General features: G+C 39.1%; 1 protein-coding gene across 21 annotated transcripts in view; it reads right to left on the bottom strand.

The window, feature by feature from the left end:
* The window catches only part of LOC120936883 (mucin-4-like), a 162,004-nt gene that overhangs the window by 97,947 nt on the left and 42,700 nt on the right, over window positions 1-21,357 (bottom strand). For all 21 annotated transcript variants that reach the window (XM_040349644.1, XM_040349628.1, XM_040349631.1 and 18 more), the window contains exons 14-28: window positions 20,673-20,806; window positions 18,193-18,314; window positions 17,828-18,055; window positions 15,476-15,712; window positions 13,907-14,026; window positions 13,376-13,578; window positions 13,045-13,114; window positions 12,136-12,303; window positions 11,903-12,016; window positions 8,644-8,907; window positions 3,673-3,819; window positions 3,396-3,577; window positions 3,080-3,260; window positions 1,477-1,602; window positions 1,174-1,299 (exon numbers count right to left, since the gene is read on the bottom strand). In XM_040349644.1, the coding sequence (XP_040205578.1) occupies window positions 1,174-1,299; window positions 1,477-1,602; window positions 3,080-3,260; window positions 3,396-3,577; window positions 3,673-3,819; window positions 8,644-8,907; window positions 11,903-12,016; window positions 12,136-12,303; window positions 13,045-13,114; window positions 13,376-13,578; window positions 13,907-14,026; window positions 15,476-15,712; window positions 17,828-18,055; window positions 18,193-18,314; window positions 20,673-20,806 (2,422 nt within the window). The remainder of the gene's footprint in view (window positions 1-1,173; window positions 1,300-1,476; window positions 1,603-3,079; window positions 3,261-3,395; window positions 3,578-3,672; window positions 3,820-8,643; window positions 8,908-11,902; window positions 12,017-12,135; window positions 12,304-13,044; window positions 13,115-13,375; window positions 13,579-13,906; window positions 14,027-15,475; window positions 15,713-17,827; window positions 18,056-18,192; window positions 18,315-20,672; window positions 20,807-21,357) is intronic.

Below are 21,357 nucleotides of genomic sequence, written 5' to 3'. Positions count from 1 at the left end.
CAAAAAGCCAAACTCAGAGATACGACGGCGTATCTGGAGATACGCCGTCGTATCTCATACCTGAATCTGGCCCTATGTAAGTTTTTGGTGAATACATTTATAAATAGACCCCCAAGTGTTTTACAGTAATGATCACATTTTAGATGCTTGATTAAATTACACACTCTAGTGGTTAGCTATGTTTCCCCGTAGTCATTCAGACCTTTCTGACCAGAATCTGATATAATCTAGGCTACACAGAGACTTTGATTAGTTGAGCCAGTTGCATCGAAATGGTAAATATACAATGAGAAAGATGAACAGTACAGCCTTTGTGTATAATGAACAAATATGAATACCCTTATGAATATACATTGCAATCCAAATATAGAAACCAGGTAGTTTTTAAATATACTAACATACATTGATAGAAGTTCATTTAAAGCGGAGTTCCACCCAGGAAAACAACATTTGGCCAAAAGTACTAAAAAAATAAAATAAAATAAAAGTGAAAAAAAAAAAAATTTATACTCACCCGAAATACCTGTTGCTATGCGGAAGTCCGTAATCTGCCTCTTCGGCACCGCGGAATGTTTTCTTCTTCTTCTTCTCCTAGTGAATGGGGCGCGCTGCTTTCTGGGAACTGTGTGTGTTCTCAGAGAGCAGCCGCCCATTCACAAGCCGGCACGAGACTCACACAGGCGTAGTAGGAAATGGGCAGTGAAGCCGTAAGGCTTCACTGCCTGTTTCCCCTAGTGTGAATGGCGGCGCGGGACCTGCATCGATCGTGGGATCGGCATCGGGGGAGGCCATCAGCGCGGGCACGTAGGACAAGGTAAGTGTCCTTAGTAAATGTCAGCAGCTACACTGTTAGTAGCTGCTGACTTTAAAAAAAATAATAATTGCGGGTGGAATCCCGCTTTAAGCTGATCTTTTTTAAATGTATGTCATAAAAACATTAACATATCTACTGCCCTGTCTGTGATGGTATCTATGTTTCAGAAAATAGCTGTTTAGAACCTTAAACCAGGGTCTTATGCAAACTGTTGGCTAGACGGTTTACACAGTAAGACCAGATTTCTTTAGATTTTAAATGTATTTCTTTGCAGGATAGCATGTTAGTTATCTAAAATTTCCATGAGTTTATCAATGCAAAATGTTGCTTTTATAGGACAGGGGAACTGTTATACTTACCTACACACAGCCAAGTTGGATCACCTTCATAACCAGGCAAACATGCACAGGAGTAGTTTCCAGGGACATTTGTACAGTTGGTATTTATACCACATGGAGATGTGACGTTGGCACATTCATCAATGTCTGAAAGGAAGAGCGCAAAGCTTACGTTTAATAAGATATTCTTTTAACCAAGGTAATATCTCATCTCTATAGTATTCAAAAGATCTGACTTTACATAAATAAATGCCAATAAAGTGTAACCTTCTTATAATGTAACAGTATTTATTATGAAGCATGGTTTTATAATCATGGACTCACCATCACACAAGGAGCTGTTCAGTGAGTTCACTTCATAACCTTTCTCACAGCTACAGTTGTATCCGTCCACATTATTGTTACAGATTTGCTGACAAGTCGAAATATTTAGATAACATTCATTAATAGCTAGAGAAAAAAAACAGAAATATTTCATATTATTCCTTTAACATTTATGATGTCAGCTTCTTGGACAATTCACCCTTTTCTTATAATATATTTGCTAATGCACAGAGATTCTAAATAGCTTACTAAAGACCTATTCATTACAGCACAGGCCCAAAAGAGGTGTTTCCGGCTGAAGAGGTGTCCATAGAAAGGGGGTTCCTTAACTTATATTATGACCAACCGGGAAAAGGTTATCTTAAGACTAGGAGTGAGGAAGGGCCTACAAATTAAGTGTAATTGCACTGAATCTATTTACTTGACTGTTAAAAGCAATTTCTAAACTTACAAAACTAGTTTAACCACTTAAGGACCATAAGCATTTGCCCCTTAATGACCAGGCCATTCTTTGCGATATGGCACTGCGTCGATTTAACTGACAATTGCGCAGTGCCATATCGTGCGATGCTGTACCCAAACAAAATGTATGTCCTTTTTTTCCCCATAAAGCTTTCTTTTGGTGTTATTTGATCACATCTGCGGTTTTTATTTTTTGTGTGACAATTTGAAAAAAAAAACTATTTTTTTTTCTATAATACATATCCAATAATAAAAAAAAAAAAAATTCTTCCTCAGTTTAGGTCGATGTGTATTCTTCTACATATTTTTGGTAAAAAAAAGGAATAAGCGTATATTGAATGGTTTGCGCAAAAGTTATAGCATCTACAAAATAGAGGAAAGATTCATGGCATTTTTATCATAATTTTTTTAAACTGGTAATGGTGGTTATCAGTGATTTTTAGCAGGACTGCGACATTGCGGTGGACAGATCGGACACTTTTGACACTTTTTTGGGACCACTGACATTTATACAGCGATCAGAGCTAAAATTAGCCATTGATTACTGTATAAATGTAATTTCCAGGGAAGGGGTTAACACTAGGGGCGATCAAGGGGTTAAATGTGTGTCCTAAGGAGTGTTTCTAACTGTGGGGGGGTGGGACTGTATGAACAGCAGATCTGTCTCCTCACTCCTGACAGAACGCCGATATCTATTTACATGGACAGATCTCCAATCTGTCTCTCTCTGGAGCGATCACGGGTGCCTGGTGGGCATCGCGGCCGCTGGGCACAAGCATTGGCACCGTCGTTGCACCACGCGTGCGCGTGCCTATGCCCCCTAGTGTTCTTAAAGCAGCCGACATACAGCTACAGCGATTCGCCCAGGGGAGTCAACCTGTCGAAGTATAACTGCGGTGGCTTGTCCTTAACTGGTTAAACACAATAACATTGTATTAAAAATGTTAATGTTATTTGTTTGACTATAATAAATGTAAGTAGTACCGAGCCAGGGAAATATTCTGTGTGTCTTGTTCTCTTTTAGCCAATGAGAATAGGGGAATCCCTCTAGCACTTGCCCATCAAGCAAATTCTCATTGTTAGAAATACAACGTAAACGTGGCTACAGAATTTCACAAAATGTAGAGATCAGTTTCCCTACCTGTACAGGTTATTCCATCTCCTGTTAAACTAGGAGGACATGGTCCACACGTAAATCCTGTTTCTGGAGCTATTCCATCTTTACAGGTGTTGTTATCAAAACATTGGTTCTGTTTACAAGCATCGAAATCCTTTTCACAGTACATCCCTGTCCATGCAGCAGAACAGTTACACCCTGCAACCTGCAAAAGGCCAAAATTTGATTTGTGACTTAAAACATATCCTGTATACATACAACAGTGCTTTAAACATTGCCCGTTGTAGCTGATATTACATCTTTTTTTGTACATTGAAAAAATAATGTTTTTACTGCTTACCATGAAGGTTGTGGTTTCATTCCCCAAGCTTAATTGGCTGTCATACAGACAACTGCCATTGTTGGTACAGTTGCAGAGAACCAACGTCAGGACAACTGAAGTAGCGGTTTTGGAATTATTAGCTATTACAGAGACATTAACGGGAAATGAACTGGTGGGAAGCCATACCAGCATTCCATTCCCTGCGTGACAGAAAGGACACATAATTAGTGAAGCATCAGAAAGTGAATTGCTAGTCATGAAAAATAATCTTGGTACTGGAAAGCAATGTATTCACCTGTTATATTGATTTCAGAGGAGTCTGTCTGCAGGGAAAAGACCACTGTGTCATTGTTGTTATCGGTTGCTGTATAGTACACCGTCACAGATTCAAAGAGTTTGGTCTGGAGGGTGGTTGGTCCGGTCACATTCGGTGGAAAACTGTCTGTAGAGGAAAACATTGTTTACACAAAAATCTAACCTGTATTTAGGGGGTAACATGTTGTCAAGCATCCCAAGCCTCATCCCACCCAACTGAGTTATTCATTTCTAGAGATATGTAAAACATTAAACTCCAACCGCGGCATACAGACTTGTAGTTTCAAAGGACTACAAGTGTAGTATTCAGCACACTTTTTGTAGTATTCAGCACACTTGTAGTCCATTAAATCTTCCTCCAGCTTTCTAACTCAAAGCCCGTACAGAGGTATGCGTAGAAAGCTGGAGGAAGAGTCTGCAGGAGCCTGACACCACACCCATGATTCATTGATCGTGAGTGCAATGCTTTGCAGACTCCTGTGAGGAAAAATAATAAATACAATTTTTTCGAGCAAAAATATGTGCATTTATAATTTTTCCTTAATGATGAACTTAGTATTTAAATTGTTACTTTTTTAAATTGGTCTGTGTATGTGTGTTTGTATGCATGTGAGATAGGGATTTTAAGCTCCATGAGGGCAGGGACTGATATGCATGTACAATATGTAAAGTGCTGTATACATTGATGTTGCTGTATAAATGTCTGCAATAAATTAACTGGATATTCAAAATCATTATTAGTAAAACAATCTCAGCAACTATATATATATATATATATATATATATATATATATATATATATATATATATATATATATACATAGTCCAGTGAAAGAGGTACTCACGGGTCTCACATTTATATATATATTAAATTTATAGTATAGATAGATGATTAAAATGTCAGTTGTGAAAGCTGTGTCAGTTGTGGGGGAAGATTGGCCTTCCCCCACTTCCCACAGCATCCCATACATTTTCCCATCTCTATAATGAGTAGGCCTAACTGGACAATTGTAAAGTAGAGTAGGTAAGAGAAAGTGCGCAAGGATTCAACAGTTTTAGGAAGTATTGCAACTTCTTTTAGATCAGAGTTCCCATCGTGTATGGGTAATGTTACACTCCTTAGGACATCTGAAGGTAGGTGTCTGTACTTTATGCATGTTATTAAGTAGCTTTTTTAATGAGAGGTGTAAAGCATTTGTGAACACCCTAATACAAATTTAGAGAAAATAATTGGGGGGGGGTGGCTATGATGCGGATGTCAGTGGGTGGTCCACCAGGAACACGCAGTACCATGGTAATCCTGTCAGATCCTGAGAACCACCAGGGTATTGGATTACATCCACCACAAGGTGCACGCTGCACATTGGATACCAAATGTCATGTTCCAGGAGTCAGGAGACAGAAACCAAGAGTGAGTGTTGTGCCGAGAAACAGAGCTGGAACCCAATGCAGGAGACCGCCAGTGTGTGGAGGGATACCCAGAGCGGGAGCCACATCAGCAGCGCTGGCAGTGTGCGGCCCAGCCCGGCCAGTGTCAGAGCGGGAGCCGAGTGCAGGAGACCACCAGTGTGTGGTTGAAGAGATTTCCTCAGCGGGAACTGTATCAGCAGCGCTAGCAACTGGCGACCCTGCTCGGCCAGTGTCAGAGTGAGAGCCGTCATAGCGCCAGTGTATTTGGAGAGGGAGCTGCAGTAACAGACATTCAGGCCTGTGACAGAAACAGGGTACCTGGAAGCCCGAGCCGGATGGACGGAAAACGGGAGCTAGGACCCGGGAACTGGACGCAGGGAGCAGAACAGCAGGAGAATGTCCTCTCTGGACTTTTTGAGTGGGAGCAGAGGGATATGTCAGCCCTGGTGGGTGCTTTTGGCTGTGTGCCCCACTGGTTTCTGCACCATATATACTATATATATTTGCTTCCTATAGTATATACTCCATAATTCTCCCATATGGATTTACATAATTTTGGTTTAAGAGGATAGATTCTCTCTTTTGAGAACTTATCTGATGGATAAAACAGCCCCGTATTAAACTGACTACATTAATGCTAGCCAAAGAGGCAGGGTGGCTTGCTATCCCCCAATGCAAAAGTTTTTTTTAGCATCGCAACTACAGCATTTTCCTGGATGGTGAGAAATAACGGACTCTGACCCTATACAGGGTCTGTTATTATCTGTATTTGAATGAGATCCAATAATATCTTTACTGGAAATGAGAAATCAGATACGTGATAAAAGCTTCTTAACGGGTAAATTATATGATAAAACATGGCAGGAAATTAAAAATATTACAAGGATTAAGGGTTATACGCTATATACCCTTCAATTGGAAGGGTTTGATTTATGGAAGACTATATAGCCCAAATATTTCATAATGATGTGCTAAAAACCTTTACCCAATTAAGTAAGGTATATGGGATTCCATATAAAAGATTCTTTAAATGTTTTGAGTTTAGACATGCTATACAGGTACAGGCCCACTCTCTAGAAATTATACTTAATAAATCTACAAAAATGTCACTGCTGTCTAAGGGGGAGGCAAAGAAAGGGTTAATATCACAACTATATGGTGTACTTTATGATAAGCTCCAAGAAACAGTGGATATACCAGCAAGAACCCAATGGGAACGAGATTTGGGGATGGTATCATATGACCAGAGGTTGCATTGTGTGAAGTGTCCAGAGTCTCCTTATCATCTACACAAAAATGTACCCAACTATTCATCTTGCATTGGACTTATCATACACCAGAGAAGTTATTTAAATCGAAGCATAGAAATACGCCTTTATGTCTTAGGTGTAATTGGGGTCCAGCTAACCTAATACACATGTTTTAGAGATGCCCTAATATTGGCAGGGGGTTGTGTCTACTATTAACAGTATATTTGGGATGGAACTGCCGTTGGAGTCAGGTATACATCTTCTGAGTATGATAGACGTAACTAGGATCCCTGAAACCACCCTTACATAAATAGTGAGGAGTCTGTTTCTGGCTTGAACGCTTATAGCAAGAAAACTGATCATATCCCCCAACTCTAGCTGAATGGAAAGTACAAATAAAGAAAACTATACTTTAAGAGGAATATATATTTTTACTTAGAGGTTGCCCAGGGAAATTTGAGAAAGTGTGGAGGAGGTGGTCTGAAATCCGGGACTGAAAGATGGATCGGGAGTAAAAAGAGTAGACAATAATTATAATAATAGGAGATTATAGAGGAGGGGGCTTTAGGTCAGGGTTTTTTTTTTTTGTTTTGTTGGTTTAGTTTGTATAATTTTGGAATTTATGTTGAAACTACAATATTTACATGGGACGCTTGTGTGTTTTGTATTGTTTGAATATAAAATTATCTGATTTAAAAAAATTAAAAAATTAGAGCAAATAATATTTTCAATCACATTTCATTTGGTAAAAAAATTGTTATTTACCCTTTGCTAAGTTTTATTCTGCAGTCACTTGCCTGCATAGTCTCATTTAGATTACTCTTCCCCATAGTGAGGAGTGTGACTGTTTAACCAGTGGATGGGCAGACAGAGATTTCTATCACACAGAGCAGGGGAGTATGTGTGTGTGTGTGGTGTTTCAGAACGGTGTTCCTTTTGCAATCCATGTTCCTACAGGCAACAGTTGCATAAAGCAGGCTGTGACTGGCTAATGGTTCTCAGCCACTGTCACAGCCTTATTGCAGTTGTAGTGGGGGGCACGCCATGCATATATCTGCTTCTGTGCTTGGCAAAAGAAAAGTGTTGGCCAAGTTGGGATTATTAGGTACATCTACTTGGAAACACCAACACATAAATAAAAATGTCATTTTGAGTAACAGGTACGAGGTACGTTTTATAAAGGTTTTCGAAGTTTCAAGTTGAGAATATCCTCACATCTTTGTGTTGTATATACATATTGGTACTGGCTGCAGAGGGCTGCAGATGTGTTGAAATATAATATAATGTACATCATTTCTACACAAGTCATTTCAATCTTCAGCCAGTCATGCTACTGTCATTTCTTAGCAATCAGAACACAATTTTGCAATGTAAAATTCTTGCAATGTATATAGTTCACCTGGACATTTTTTTTCCTTCTTAATTTTCACCTTACAGTCTTAATGCCAACAGAAACATTGGGCCAGATTCACAGAAGAAATACGCCGGAGTATCTGCTGATACTCCGGCGTACTTTCAAATTTGCCACGTCATACCTTTAGTTTGAATCCTCAAACCAAGATACAACGGCTTCTGGCTTCAATCCGACAGGCGTACGGCTCTGTACGCCTTCAGATCGTAGGTGTAATACTTCGGCGCCCGCTGGGTGGAGTTTGCGTCGTTTTCCGCGTCGGGTATGCTAATTAGCTGTTTACGGCGATCCACGAAGGTACGCGCGGTCGTCGCATTCTCTTACATCGTCGCTAGTCGGCTTTTCCCGGCGTATAGTTAAGGCTGCTATTTCTTGGCTTATATTTAGACTTGCCATGTTAAAGTATGGCCGTCGTTCCCACGTTGAATTTTAATTTTTTTTTTTTTTTTGCGTAAGTCGTCCGTGAATAGGAAAGAACATTACTCACGTCGGCGTTCAAATAATTACTTCGGTGCGACGTCATTTCACGCAAAACACGGCGGGAAATTTCAAAACGGAGCATGCGCAGTACGTTCGGTGCGGGAACGCGTCTAATTTAAATGATACACGCCCCATTTGAATTAGGCGGGCTTGCGCCGGACGGATTTACGCTACGCCGCCGCAAGTTTACAGGCAAGTGCTTTGTGAATCAAGCACTTGCCCGTAAAACTTGCGGCGGTGTAACGTAAATGCAATACGTTACGCCGCCAGAATTCTACGTGAATCTGGCCCATTGTTTTAAAATACTTTTCCTTTCCAAGTATGTCTATTTTGTTTAATTTGCCATAATTAGTTAGTTAAACAATACATTCATAATTTGATAGATATGATCATGTCTTACTCATTGTGCTGCTCTGTTCTTGGGCAGCAGCCACACTGCCCAGCGTACTCTCTCCCACCTCAAAACTTTTAGTACTCAGAATGTCAAAAATACATTCATCATTTCCTTTGCATGTTTCATTTGCTTGGGTGATAAGTGCAGGGTCACTAGTCAGTAGCAACTGATCATAAAACAATGGCACAAAGCTGTTATTGCTGTAGGTGTACCAGGATTCCCCTTCTGTCTCATTGTAAATAAAAATGCTGCTCAAGGGAGTTGTTTTCCCTGCAAAGAAAAAAAAATACATTCATAAGTTTATACAAAGCCTTTTTTTTTATTGCACTAAAATTTTATAAATGAACATCAGTGTGGTATGTCTGGGCTGAATAACAGGTATAAAGCTTCTGGCATAGTTTAGTTGTTGTTAAAAAATGACCCTTTGAGATTGATCCTACATGTATACGTGTATTGAAAATATTCTGAATAAAACTGTTATTGAAAAAAATAAATAAAAAATGACCCTTAATAACACTAGTTGATAATATACATAGACATAACAAATCTATATATGCAATGTAATGCATACACATGCACTGACTCTTATTACTGAGAGTTATTGAAAGTTTTTGAGTAGAAGAAAGAGTCTGCGTAGTTCACTTGACAAGGAAGCAATACAGAGTTCACCAATGGTTTTAAATATGCTATATTTCAATCAAAAGGACAGTCTAGTATGAATAATCTCTTATAGTCTAACGTTGACAATATACAGTACAATTTGTCTACCTATAAAAACATTCAATTTTAATAAAATCAGGCAGACCTTTGTACTACATAAGTGTGAGTGAATCTAAACGTATGGGTGCAAACAGATTGTAACTAGGGATGGGTGCATGGTTCAGCCCGAGCATCAGTTTGGGAAGAACATTGCCCATTTACTGAACACCCGAATTTGCAGGGTGTTTGCAGGGTGTTTGCCCTCCGACGAACACCCTGCAATGCACTGAGCGCTGCACAGTGCATTCTGCTCCCTGGGGGGCCAGGAAGTCATCAGCTGTCAATGGGTTTCCCCGCTGACAGCTATACAATAAAAAAAATGCAGTTTAAAAAATAACGAACAAAATGGCGTGGGGTCCCCCCCGGTCCAAAATGTGAACCCTGCAGCCTCCTTATAGGGCGCAGCTGAAGGCCCCCTCTCTGCTTTGACATTTTCTTATATAGGTAAGAGGCAGGGCCCACGCCCCCACGTGACATCATATGCCTAGCATGCACAAGTCTGTGATGTCAGAAGCCCCCCCGCCCCAAAGCAGCCACCCCCCCCATGTTTTTTTTTCCTGCCTCTAAATGCTTGGTTTAAAACATGCCTCTAAATGTCATATTGTGCATGGATACATAGGATAACATTGAGCTGCTTCTACAGGAAAAACAAAAAAAATCCTATATAAGCAGTATTTTTTTAAGCCAGTGTGCATGGACCCTTAAAGGCTATGTTCACCTTTGCAAAAAATATTAAATGCACATATAATTGCAGAAAAAAATGTGCATTGCAAAATGGACATGCAAAGCAATGCAGCCATGACCAGTGAACCATGGGTGCAGTTCCAGGCTCCTGCAGACTGTTCCTCTAGTTTCCTGTTCGTATTGAGGTACAGGCTTTCAAGTAGAGAACTGGAGTAAGTGTCGATGGACTATGAGTGTAGTGATCACCTCACTTGTATTCCCTTGAGATCTACAAGTCCACCTGGGAATTAATGTTGTGGCTGTTTGGGCAGAGCCTTACACGGCCTGCCATTTTAAATCTGACAACTGCTGTTGGGGAGAAGAACCCCAGCATGTTGTCAGAGGGAGGCCCTGTTTGGGGGTGGGGGAGTTCGCTTGTCACCATGTTACATGTAATGTCCTAAATATGGGTGTAACTTGTAACATGCTCTTAAACGAAAATGGAGTCTAGTGTAATGGGAAAAGTTAGATAATTGCAAAGAATTGGGAGCTGCTTTAGAAAAATCCTATTATCACGTATAGGAAGAGTGAGGAGTACAGTAATAGGCTAGTGGGGGAGCAGAAAGGGTGGTTTGCGGAATGTTTGTATATAAGCCCAGAAATAGAAGTAGAGACTGATGTAGGAAGGCAGCAGGTGAAAGACTAAAACATTACAACAAAACTTCAGCCAAAAATAACACAAACATTGTTTATATATAGCCTATTCAATTATACAATAACAAAACCAGTTTGTTCTGCAGTATTCACCTTCGATATAGATATTTCCTCTGTAGTACCTTTTCTCAGCATAATTTAACACATTTCCTAGTACTGGATCTGCCCCACCTTGTGATTGGACAGTGAAAGGAGATGCAGCACAGTGATCAGCTCATCTCTCTGTCACTCTGCTTTCGCTTTCTATCAGCATGCTTCTTTTAACACATAGCGTCATTGGTTTCTTGCACCGCTTCTGCATTTTACTGCAAATGGCCAATACCAAGGCAAAGTAAGATACTTACACTGCTTGCACTAAAAAAATACATTTAACAAGGTTGATTTTAAAAAACTGGAGATTGCTAAATCTGGTGCAGTTCTGCATAGAAACCAATCAGCTGCTAGGCTGTTTTTTTTTTTTGGTCAAAGCTTAAAGGGTTTGTTACTCCAAAACTTAATATTCCTGATATGAGCTTGCTGTACCTTGCACTTGTATGAAAGTGTCCCTTTCTCTTTGCTTCGCTTCCTTTATGTAAAATCCCTGGTGTTCCTACCTGTCCCTCTGCTTTCCTATTAATAACCGACCACACTAAGTAGGAGAGCACGTCATGGTCAGGTCTCTAGCTATGCTGGGAACTCTGTGTGCTCTCCTCCAATGATCAGACTTGTCATAACATGCCCCCCACTGCACAGCCATTCTCTGGGAAGCTCCGTATTCTGCTGCTCCTCCTCCCCCAGCTCTTATGCAACTGAGAACAGAGGTAATGTGATCGCTTATAAAGGGGTAGGTATAATGGATTTTTAGATCTATACAAAAATGTTTTGCCTTTCATTTCTATTTTAAACTGAATGAGTTGTTTTAATAGGTGATTGTTTACAATCATTTTAATTGAACATCTGAAGTTAAAAGCTGATTGGCTACCATGCATACTGTAGCTGCACCAGATTTTCCACTCTCCAGTTCTAGTAAATCAACTCCAATGTATTACTGATTAGAACTGCTTTATTTTTTGTCATTTATATCTATATAGTGCTCAGTTTTTTTTTTTTTCCACCAAACAGTATGTAAATGTACTAAGCAGATACTTACATGTCATTCCAATTTCAAAAATAAGGGATTCATTGGGGAGCTTTACTCCATCAAATTCCAGTTTTGTTCCATTAGAAGCCATGAGATCATCAGTTTTATCATCATTGAACACACCTAAAATGACATTTCATCATTTAATTTTCACTTTCAAAGCTGGACTTTATTAATCAATCTCCATAAAGGAAGAGGTGTCAATTTTTCTTTTGCAGTCAGAGTAATAAAACATAACTCACCCAAAAGGCCTTCTGTCTTGTTCTTGTAAATAACGTCAAACATTGTGGTAAAGCTCAAGGCTCCCACTTTAGCAGAAACTGTCACTGAGATCCCACCATCAAAGGTAGCCATTATTTCATTTTTCTCTGTCTTCTCCAGGGTCAACTTATTCAACTGTGTAGCATTATCTTAAAAAAAGCAAATCATTGAAAATTAAACTATATCCATGTGACACAGCTAAAATGGTCAAGTAATACTGTATATGTTAATGTTTAATTAATTCAGTTTATTTTAAAATACTTTTAAGAGACTTACAGAAAGTGATTACAGATTACAGAAATCTAATATTAACATACTATTAAAATGCTAATTTTCTGGGCTAATAGACAAAGAGTTGTAAAAAAAAAAAAAAACACAGCAAGGAGGGAGGGGGGTGGGAAAGTTGGTGGTGGACACTGTCCTGGGGATCAATGAAAAAAAAAAACAAAAAAAAAATGGATGGGAGCAATGATTTTTTTTTAAAGCACTGAAATTAACAGAGGAAAAAAATTGTTTTAAATTGCTGTAAATTGCTGCAAATGACAGCTCCCTGACAGCTATACACTGGAAGAGGCGGAGATAGTGGAGACACAGTTGTCATATGCTATTTCCCAAATTTGGCCTTGTGGCTATATTTAACCAGTGGTTTAACCTCTCCAATCCCTTAGTATATACTTATGTGGCCAGTTATTTCCAGCCATATAATTATTGGGTGGGTTGATGTCAGTGGTTGGTAAGGACCCAGCACCCACTGCTTCATTATCAACCATTAACAGCTGGAAGCTATTTTGTTCATCCATGCAGAATGTCCTAAACTTACATTAGGACCAAACACTGAGCTCATTCCTATTTAACACCCTATTTACTAACAAAAACTGAAGCCCTGTTACCTGGTAAGGTAAATGCGATACCGTCAATCTTCACAATTGTTGTATTTTTATCCTGCAGTAACCACTCCACCTAAAACAAATAAGCAACAGCCATCAGTTATACAGTGTGTTTAGCTTTGGGCAGTGCAGAAAAATTGTACCATGTGGAAGTTATTTCTGTTACCATATACAAGTACTATAAAGGACTAAAATCTTCTAGACTCTGATTCCTCCTGTATTGTATTGTAATTGTACTGTCTCCTCTGAAGTTGTAGAGCGCTGCGCAAACTGTTAGCGCTATTTAAATCCTGTATAATAATAAAGGCTCCACTACCTGATACATGAATCTTACCGTTTGATTTTGAGTCCTTGCGGCCAGTCCAACAAAGTTAGTTGCTTGTGTGTCGTTGCCAGCCTTGACTGTGCGTCCTTGGAGTGTGAAGATACGTGTGTTGTTCTCGTCTCTAACATTGGCCAAGGTAAACTCTCCCAGTCCATTGAAAGTATACTGTACATCATCCAGTGTGTTGATGTGAGGGTCTCCAAACAGGAATCCTGAAAAAAATGAATCAATAGATACACTCACAATATTAAGGGGTCTGTTTCAAAAGCAATAAAAACAATTTTGTCAAATTTACTAGTTTTTGCTCTTTTGAGTTTTGAGCTATTTACAAAGCTTTGTTTTTCTTTATTCCACAGGTTTTTTATTTTCCTGTGTTTATAAAAAAGGTAAAAGGTGGTGAAATTAAAACCTGCAAAAAAATATTTGATGCAACATTACACAACACTGTCGAATGAAAAAGTTCACTTTAAAATATTATTATGCAGTTTGTTTTGATTCTACTTTGAAATGTGCTTAGGAGTGCTTTTAGTAATAACTTACCAAATCTTGGTGGAACATATCCAACACAGGAATCATAAGGTCTTCTTTGACGGTATAAGGAACAGAGGTATGAAGAACCAGAGTATAAACAACAGTTGTTATAAGGATCCACTTCTTGTTCTGCAAGCACAAAAAAGAAAAAATGTAAAAATGTTAATACACCAATGATAAAATTAGTCTATGCCTATTGTATAGATTTAGGTTGGTGTAGGTTATAAAAAAATAGCACATTATATGAGAATTTAGAAAATCAGATGCAGTAACCACTCCAGATGTAAAAATACCTACAAATGTTTATCTCAACCACTGCAAACAGTATAGTCTAGGAAATGCATAATGTAGAAAAGAGTCATTTGTTAAGTACCGTATTTATCGGTGTATAACACACACTTTTCCCCCCTGAAAACAGAGGATAAACAGTGCCTGCGTGTTATATGCCGATATTACGTTTTACCAACAGGGGGCGGGGACCGGGCGGTCCACCCCAGGAGCCACCCATTGGGGGGTGTCAGGCCGGCCATCCCGCCTCTCCTGGCCCTGGGACAGCATCCGGCATAAGAAGAAAAGTTGAGAAAAAAATCACTTGCCAGCCCCTTCTACACTGCTCCTCCTGTGTCAGTGTCATTGAAAAACAAAGCTTATAAATAGCTCAACAGCTCCGTTTTTTTCTGACTGCTCTCCTCCTCCCACTCTTCCTCTGAGTGTAGCTTTAGATTGGAGAAGGAGTGCGGTCACATGACCATCTGTGTAACATCAGAGGAGAGCAGTCATGTGACCTGGTCAGTGGGAAAAACTAAACTATTGAGGTATATGGAAGCTTCATTTTACAATAGGAGTGACACAGGAGGAGCAGTGTGGAAGGAGCTGCAGTGATTTTTTTTCTTAACTGTTGAGTATGCTGGCAGCACTGTCCCAGGAGACTGGGGGTCTCCTGGGAGTTCAGAGAGGGGGCTGTATACTGGATTGAGGGGACTGTATACTGAATGGGGGGAGCTGTATACTGAATGGGGGGAAGCTGTATACTGGATGGGGGGAGCTGTATACTGTATGGGGGAGCTGTATACTGGATGGAGGGGCTGTATACTGGATAGGGGGAGCTGTATACTGGATAGGGGGAGCTGTATACTGGATAGAGGGAGCTGTATACTGAATGGAGTGGGCTGTATACTGGATGGGGGAGCTGTATACTGGATGGAGGGGCTGTATACTGTATAGGGGAGCTGTATACTGGATAGGGGGAGCTGTATACTGAATGGAGTGGGCTGTATACTGGATGGGGGGAGCTGTATACTGGATGGAGGGGGCTGTATACTGGATGGAGGGAGCTGTATACTGGATGGAGGAAGCTGTACACTGGATGGGGGGAGCTGTATACTGGATGTGGGGGAGATGTATACTGGATGGGGGAGCTGTATACTGGATGTGGGGGAGCTGTGTACTGGATGAGGAGTTGTGTACTGTAAAGGGGGCTGTGAATTTTTCCTTAAACTCCCCTCTTAAAATTGGGGTGCGTGTTATACACCGATAAATATGGTACTTTTTTGTTTTTCTTTGTGTGAGATTAGTTACCTTGGTATTGACGTCTGATCGTTTGCATCTGAGACAGGTATTGGCTATAATACCAATTGTAGTAATAGTACGGGTTATACCACCGAAGCCAGCTGTTCTCATACTCCCAGGGAGTTGGTAAATATCTCTCTTTCTCTCCATAGGTCAAACTACCCCAGTAACTGTAGTAGCACCTGGTTCCTCCTCCAAACCAAGTTGAAAATGAAGTCTGAAAAGTGTAGGACTGACTATACCAATCTGAAAGGGGAAATAGCAAGTAGTGAATACCATAGACACCACATTTATGTATACATGTCTGGATAATAACACCACATCTGTCAGAGTCGAGAACAAAAACAGTCAAAAACATAACAGCACCGTCCGAAAAAAAATGATTTAGCTTAATACTACATTTCTGAATAAAAAAACTTGGAGCTAAAAATCAGTGTGAACATTGGAGCTGTTCTATGTATTATTCTCTATATTAAAGCACTCTAAAATGCAACTCACTCTTAGCCTACCCCTAACACTCACCCCTGCAACAAATCATTAACACTTTATCTCAGCTCTTCTACAACCCACAATTATAACAATATTAACACCTAGAGCGAGCTCCTAATACTTACATTCTCTCTCAAATCAAAAATTCTAAAGAGAACACTTAAAGCATATCTAAGGTCAAAATGGAAAATCCTATATTCATTTTCCACATTGCATTTCTATTATTTCTAGCCTACTCCTACTAATTTGAACAATCTTGAAGTTTGAAAACCTATCCTGTGAAGTTCCCCACACATTTAATGAATTCTGTGACACGTATTTACTATGCCCTGTAAGTAGGCACTGCTGTGTCATAGAGTTCATAGAGCCTGCCTTCTGAGCTACAGAGGTACTGAGCGGAGAAGTTTCAGGAAAAGGAGTCAGTAAAAGGATCACAGCTTGCAGGCAGCAAGGTACCATGGGATATATAGTCCTTAGAATTTGAAAAAAAAACAGCAGAGAAGAATCTTTAATTAAAGCATGCAGGGAATGAATGAAAATGTGGAAAGAGATGGCCTGCAGTCAGGCAACACTCACACCATGAAAGGAGATGTTTTAAGTAGTTTTATTACTATTAATTCAATTGTCAAAAATAACTTGTGTTTATATTGTTAGTACAATACTGATGTTATATAATGAAAAGGAATGCTATAACTATAGATTTCATTTAACTTTCCCGCAAGCCTAACACTTACACCAACCCCTAAACTGAACATGTTTTCCACATCCAGCTTCAGGAGCCCAAGCACCGCTGATAACCAGCATGATAACATGAAGCACTAAGATTGAGAGAGGAACATGTTCTGACGTTATGTGATTTTATTTGCTTCTGCAGACAAATACATTCTGTGTAACATGCAAACTCTCATGTTACAGTGCATGTCACAGCTTGAGCTCAGGCCATGGTTGGGGGGTAGTGACCAGATTCCAGAGCACTGTCACACCACATACAATAATGTTCTTACCAAAATCTGGGCTGATAGAAATTTGTCATGAACTGTACTGATGACTAATTGGTTCTAACTACTTAAATCAAACATGTCATGAAAAAGAAATTCCATATTCAGTAAAGATTTGGAAAGTGTCAATGAAAAGCTCTATAGAAGCCCCGATTGTGGCTATCACAAAGATGGTATCCCACTACACTATTAAATTCTCTATAGTGCAAAATGTAAAAAAATTATAAGGAAGTCCAGATGTGAAAAAGTGACACATTTGCTACAAATTATAAACATCTGATGAGAAGCACAGATGTAAATGACTGTGTCCAGCATGACGTTTCTAAAATATTTACCAGTGGCAGCATAACATTAAAACCTCATTTATGGTGTGGAGTTGGATTTTAACAAATGGAATTGAAAAGTGCAAGTTAACTATTATTAACCTAAAGAAAATTCCCTAATAGCCTGGCATTTCTTACATGCATTTTGTTTATTTAAGAAAAATACATTGTTTCATGCAATGATTGATTTGATTTTTTTTCATCCTAAAATGAACTCCCTCCCTTCCAGCATAATTGTTACATGGATTATTTTACAGCGTTTATGAACATTAAACATTATGGAAGTAATATTTACTGAGGCAAAGTTTATAGAGCAAGGCTTTTTTTTTTCCATGAACAGGTTGTTAGAACAAACAGAAGAGCAAAGTACAGGGGAAGTGCAATATAAAAGAAATACGAGGAACAGAAATGAACGCAGGCTGAGAGACATAAATGCAAGGTGTGATGTTTCTGGCATAGGACTCTCAGATCTGGAGTTTTCTGCTCTGACATAAATGTGCTCTGCATTCATTTCTAATATGATGGTGAAAAATAGACACAAAAAGACTGACCTGTGTATTTCTGAGGAATGCCATAGTATGGTAGAATATTTGCCTGTCTGTAGGAAGAATCAAATACGGCCTGCCTGTATGTACATGGGCATGGGCGTGAATAATACATCCAGTAAGGGAATACATTTGAGTAAATTTCATTATAGTACCAGTTCAAACATTGCTTTCTGTAATTTGCTGTGTATCCTGAGTTATATTCAAGCCGATATGCCCAGTAGCCTTTTTTATCTGCGAAAAAAAAAAATTTAAAACATGCATTTATATGAGATTTTGCAGTCTGTAGAATGCCTTTATTCCCCAAATGTTTTCTATGTAAGATGCACTTTCTGAGTAAAATGTTTCAGGTGAAATATCATTGCACTTACTTGTGTTTTGTCCTATGTACTGATCTGGAGTGTACCTTTTCTGGATACTAGCGTCATAATTTGTTTGTGGGTCATTGTATGCTGGGAAATTGGTAGCAGAACTGTAATATGAAGATTCTCCACTACAAATAAAACAAAGTCATAGAAAACACAGTAAATATATAACATCAGTTACAGTTTGTTAGATTTAGGGATCACTAAACACAATAATAAAAATGCTATATTTTTCAGCTTACAGTCCTTAGATGTGGTGGCTGCATTTGTTTTAGTTTCTTTTCAAGCTAAGAACATTTTCAGCACATACAGGACATCTTGATCTTGCCAAAAAATGCCATGTCATGTCAGCTCCTGTTTGCTGCACCAAAGAATATCTACCTTCCTAGCTTTCTTCAATAAACTACCAATTGCCCTACCCCCCATATCCTGGAGATAAAAAGATACAGATATGTTTGTAGTCCATTATAGGAGAACAGACTAGGTTTGCTTACTCCATAGATACAGTGGAGGAGTGTGTGTAGCCACCCAGGGACAGAAATGTTGTTATTTGCAGGATTGGCAGGTGTAAATAAAGCAAATGTCGCTTGGAAAAAGAAAAACAGCCACCACGCCAAGGGCTACTAAGCTACAATATGTTTTAATTTTAGCTTGGGGTTTAGATACACTTTAAGAAGCTTTGCTGCTCATAAAAACTTTACAATCATGCAGTAAACAAAGAAGAAAAAGCTATTGCAATGTGTAGACCGAGTTTTACAATCTAATAACTTTCTATTATTGTGCTTCCGATAAAATTCAAACTGTCATGGTTGGTGTCATAAAAAATTTTGCATGGATTATGTAAACTAATGACATGGTTCAATCATCTGACTCATATTGAAAAACTGGAGGGTAGGAAAGTTGAGCAAGAACAAGAGCGATTTGAATGACAATTACACGGTCATACAACACTGTACCCCCAAAGAAATTTTGATAATTTTTTCCCACAAATGGAGCTTTTCTTTTGGTGGTATTTGATCACCTCTGCGGTTTTTATTTTTTGTGCTATAAACAAAAAAAGACCGACAATTTTGAAAAAAACACAATCATTTTTACTTTTTGCTATAATAAATATCCCAATTAAAAAAAAAAAATGTCTTCCTCAGTTTAGGCCTACATGTATTCTTCAACATATTTTTGGTAAAAAAAATCGCTATAAGCATATATTTATTGGTTTGCGCAAAAGTTATAGAACCTACAAAATAGGGGATAGATTTATGGATTATTTTTTTTTAACTAGTAATGGCGGCGATCTGCGATTTGCAATATTGTGGCGGACAGATCAGACAGTTTTGACACTATTTTTGGACCATTGACAATTATACAGAGAACACTGTTATAAATGTGCACTGATTACTGTATAAATGTCACTGGCAGGGAAGGGGTTAACACTAGGGAGCGATCAAGGGGTTAAATGTGTTACCTAAGGAGTGATTCCAACTGTGGGGGGAGGGGACTGACTGGGGGAGGTGACCGATCGGTGCTCCTATATACAAGGAGCACACAATCGGTCTCCTCTTCCCTGACAGGACATGGATCTGTGTGTTTACACACACTGATCCTCGTCCCTGCTCTGTGACCGGCAAACACGTGTGCCTGGTGGACATCACAGCCATCAGGCACGCGCATCGGCTCCCGAGTGACCTGGCACGTGCTCGCCCCCTAGCGGCCGGGAAGCCAAGGATGTCATATAACGCCCGCCCAGGATGGCAGCGCCACCTTGCAGCCGTCATTTGACTATACGCGAGATAGGAAGTGGTTAAAATGTGAAACTAATGCAAGTTGGATGGGGCAAATTCAATTTACATTTTCAATCTAAACTCCCCATTTGTAGAGTGTCAGATGGACAGTGAAAGTGTGTGGCAGGAAGGATGTTCCCAGTGTTTGGATTCCATTTTGAATCACTGAAACATTCAATGATTCACCATGTCCAAATAGCGAGAGTAAAAACCAGAGTCTCGCATAAGTAACATTTACCAAACCATAAATACATAATTGTTACTGAACTCTGAATTTTCCAATGAAGAATGGGCAATCCAGGTTACTTATTTAATTGTAAGTGGGACTAAACCCACCAATTTTTGTCCCCCAAAACAGTTATATTCAAGGCATGCCATAAATGATAACTGTCATAGCTGCACTCAATCGAACTTCCAAGCCATCAAAATGCTGGTGTCATAACTGATCACATGTACAACCCCATGGCAACTGCAAAGCAAAAGGTGGCAAAGATGACAGTTTCCTTGGCAGTAAAGGATAAGAGGGTTTTGTTCCACTTTAAGTATGTTGTACAAAATGCTAAGAATGTTGCCACTGAACATGAACATGTATTGACATATAGATGTGTTCCTAGGACCATAATTAGTTCTTTACCTTACTTTTAAGATTACATGTTAATAAATTATTTTCCATACTCATTAGACATATTTACTTAAAGAAGGAAGTACCTAAAGTAGCCCATCTTTGGTAAGTAATTTGAAGGAATTGATAAATAATTCCAATTCATTCCTCCATCTTTAAAATACATCAAGCAGAACGAGTTGATGCCATCTGTGACAAGTACAGCTTGATAGGTGCTTGTCTGAAAAGGAATACATGAAAGCAAATCATAAAAACAGGCCAGGCATCCAGGATAATCTATATCACAAACTAAGGGGACAATAGGGTGACTGAAATGTTATGCTAGCCAGACAAACCTGTAACCTTCTACCTGCTACAAACTCCAAAATAGTGCATTACAGAGGAAGTAAAGTTGAACTATGATTTGTTTAGCTATACAAGTAAAAGCGATCAACCTTTACATTACATACATTACACAGTCAGGTTCTGCTTTCTGTTCTGCTTTGCTCCACAATTGTTGTGCTTTACAAGGGTATCAGGGGAAAAGGGTTTAGTTAAAATGCTGTTATGAAAAGAGCATATCCCTTTAATATTTCAAAGCTTTTGTACAAAACATGTATGTATTTAATAATGTACATGTGTATAAATAGTATATTGGTGCACCTGCGCTCTGGTAACAGGAATCAACCAAAGAGAACTATATGTAAGGAGAGCTTTGGAGTCACGCAGTTAGTAGATTGAAGTAGTTAATTAACCATACTGTCAGTGAGTCATTCAGAAGTCACTGCTCCA

Source organism: Rana temporaria, chromosome 4 (genome assembly GCF_905171775.1).
Source record: "Rana temporaria chromosome 4, aRanTem1.1, whole genome shotgun sequence".
Taxonomy (NCBI): domain Eukaryota; kingdom Metazoa; phylum Chordata; class Amphibia; order Anura; family Ranidae; genus Rana; species Rana temporaria.
Note: the sequence above shows the minus strand (reverse complement) of the source record. Positions and strands in the feature narration are given on the sequence as shown.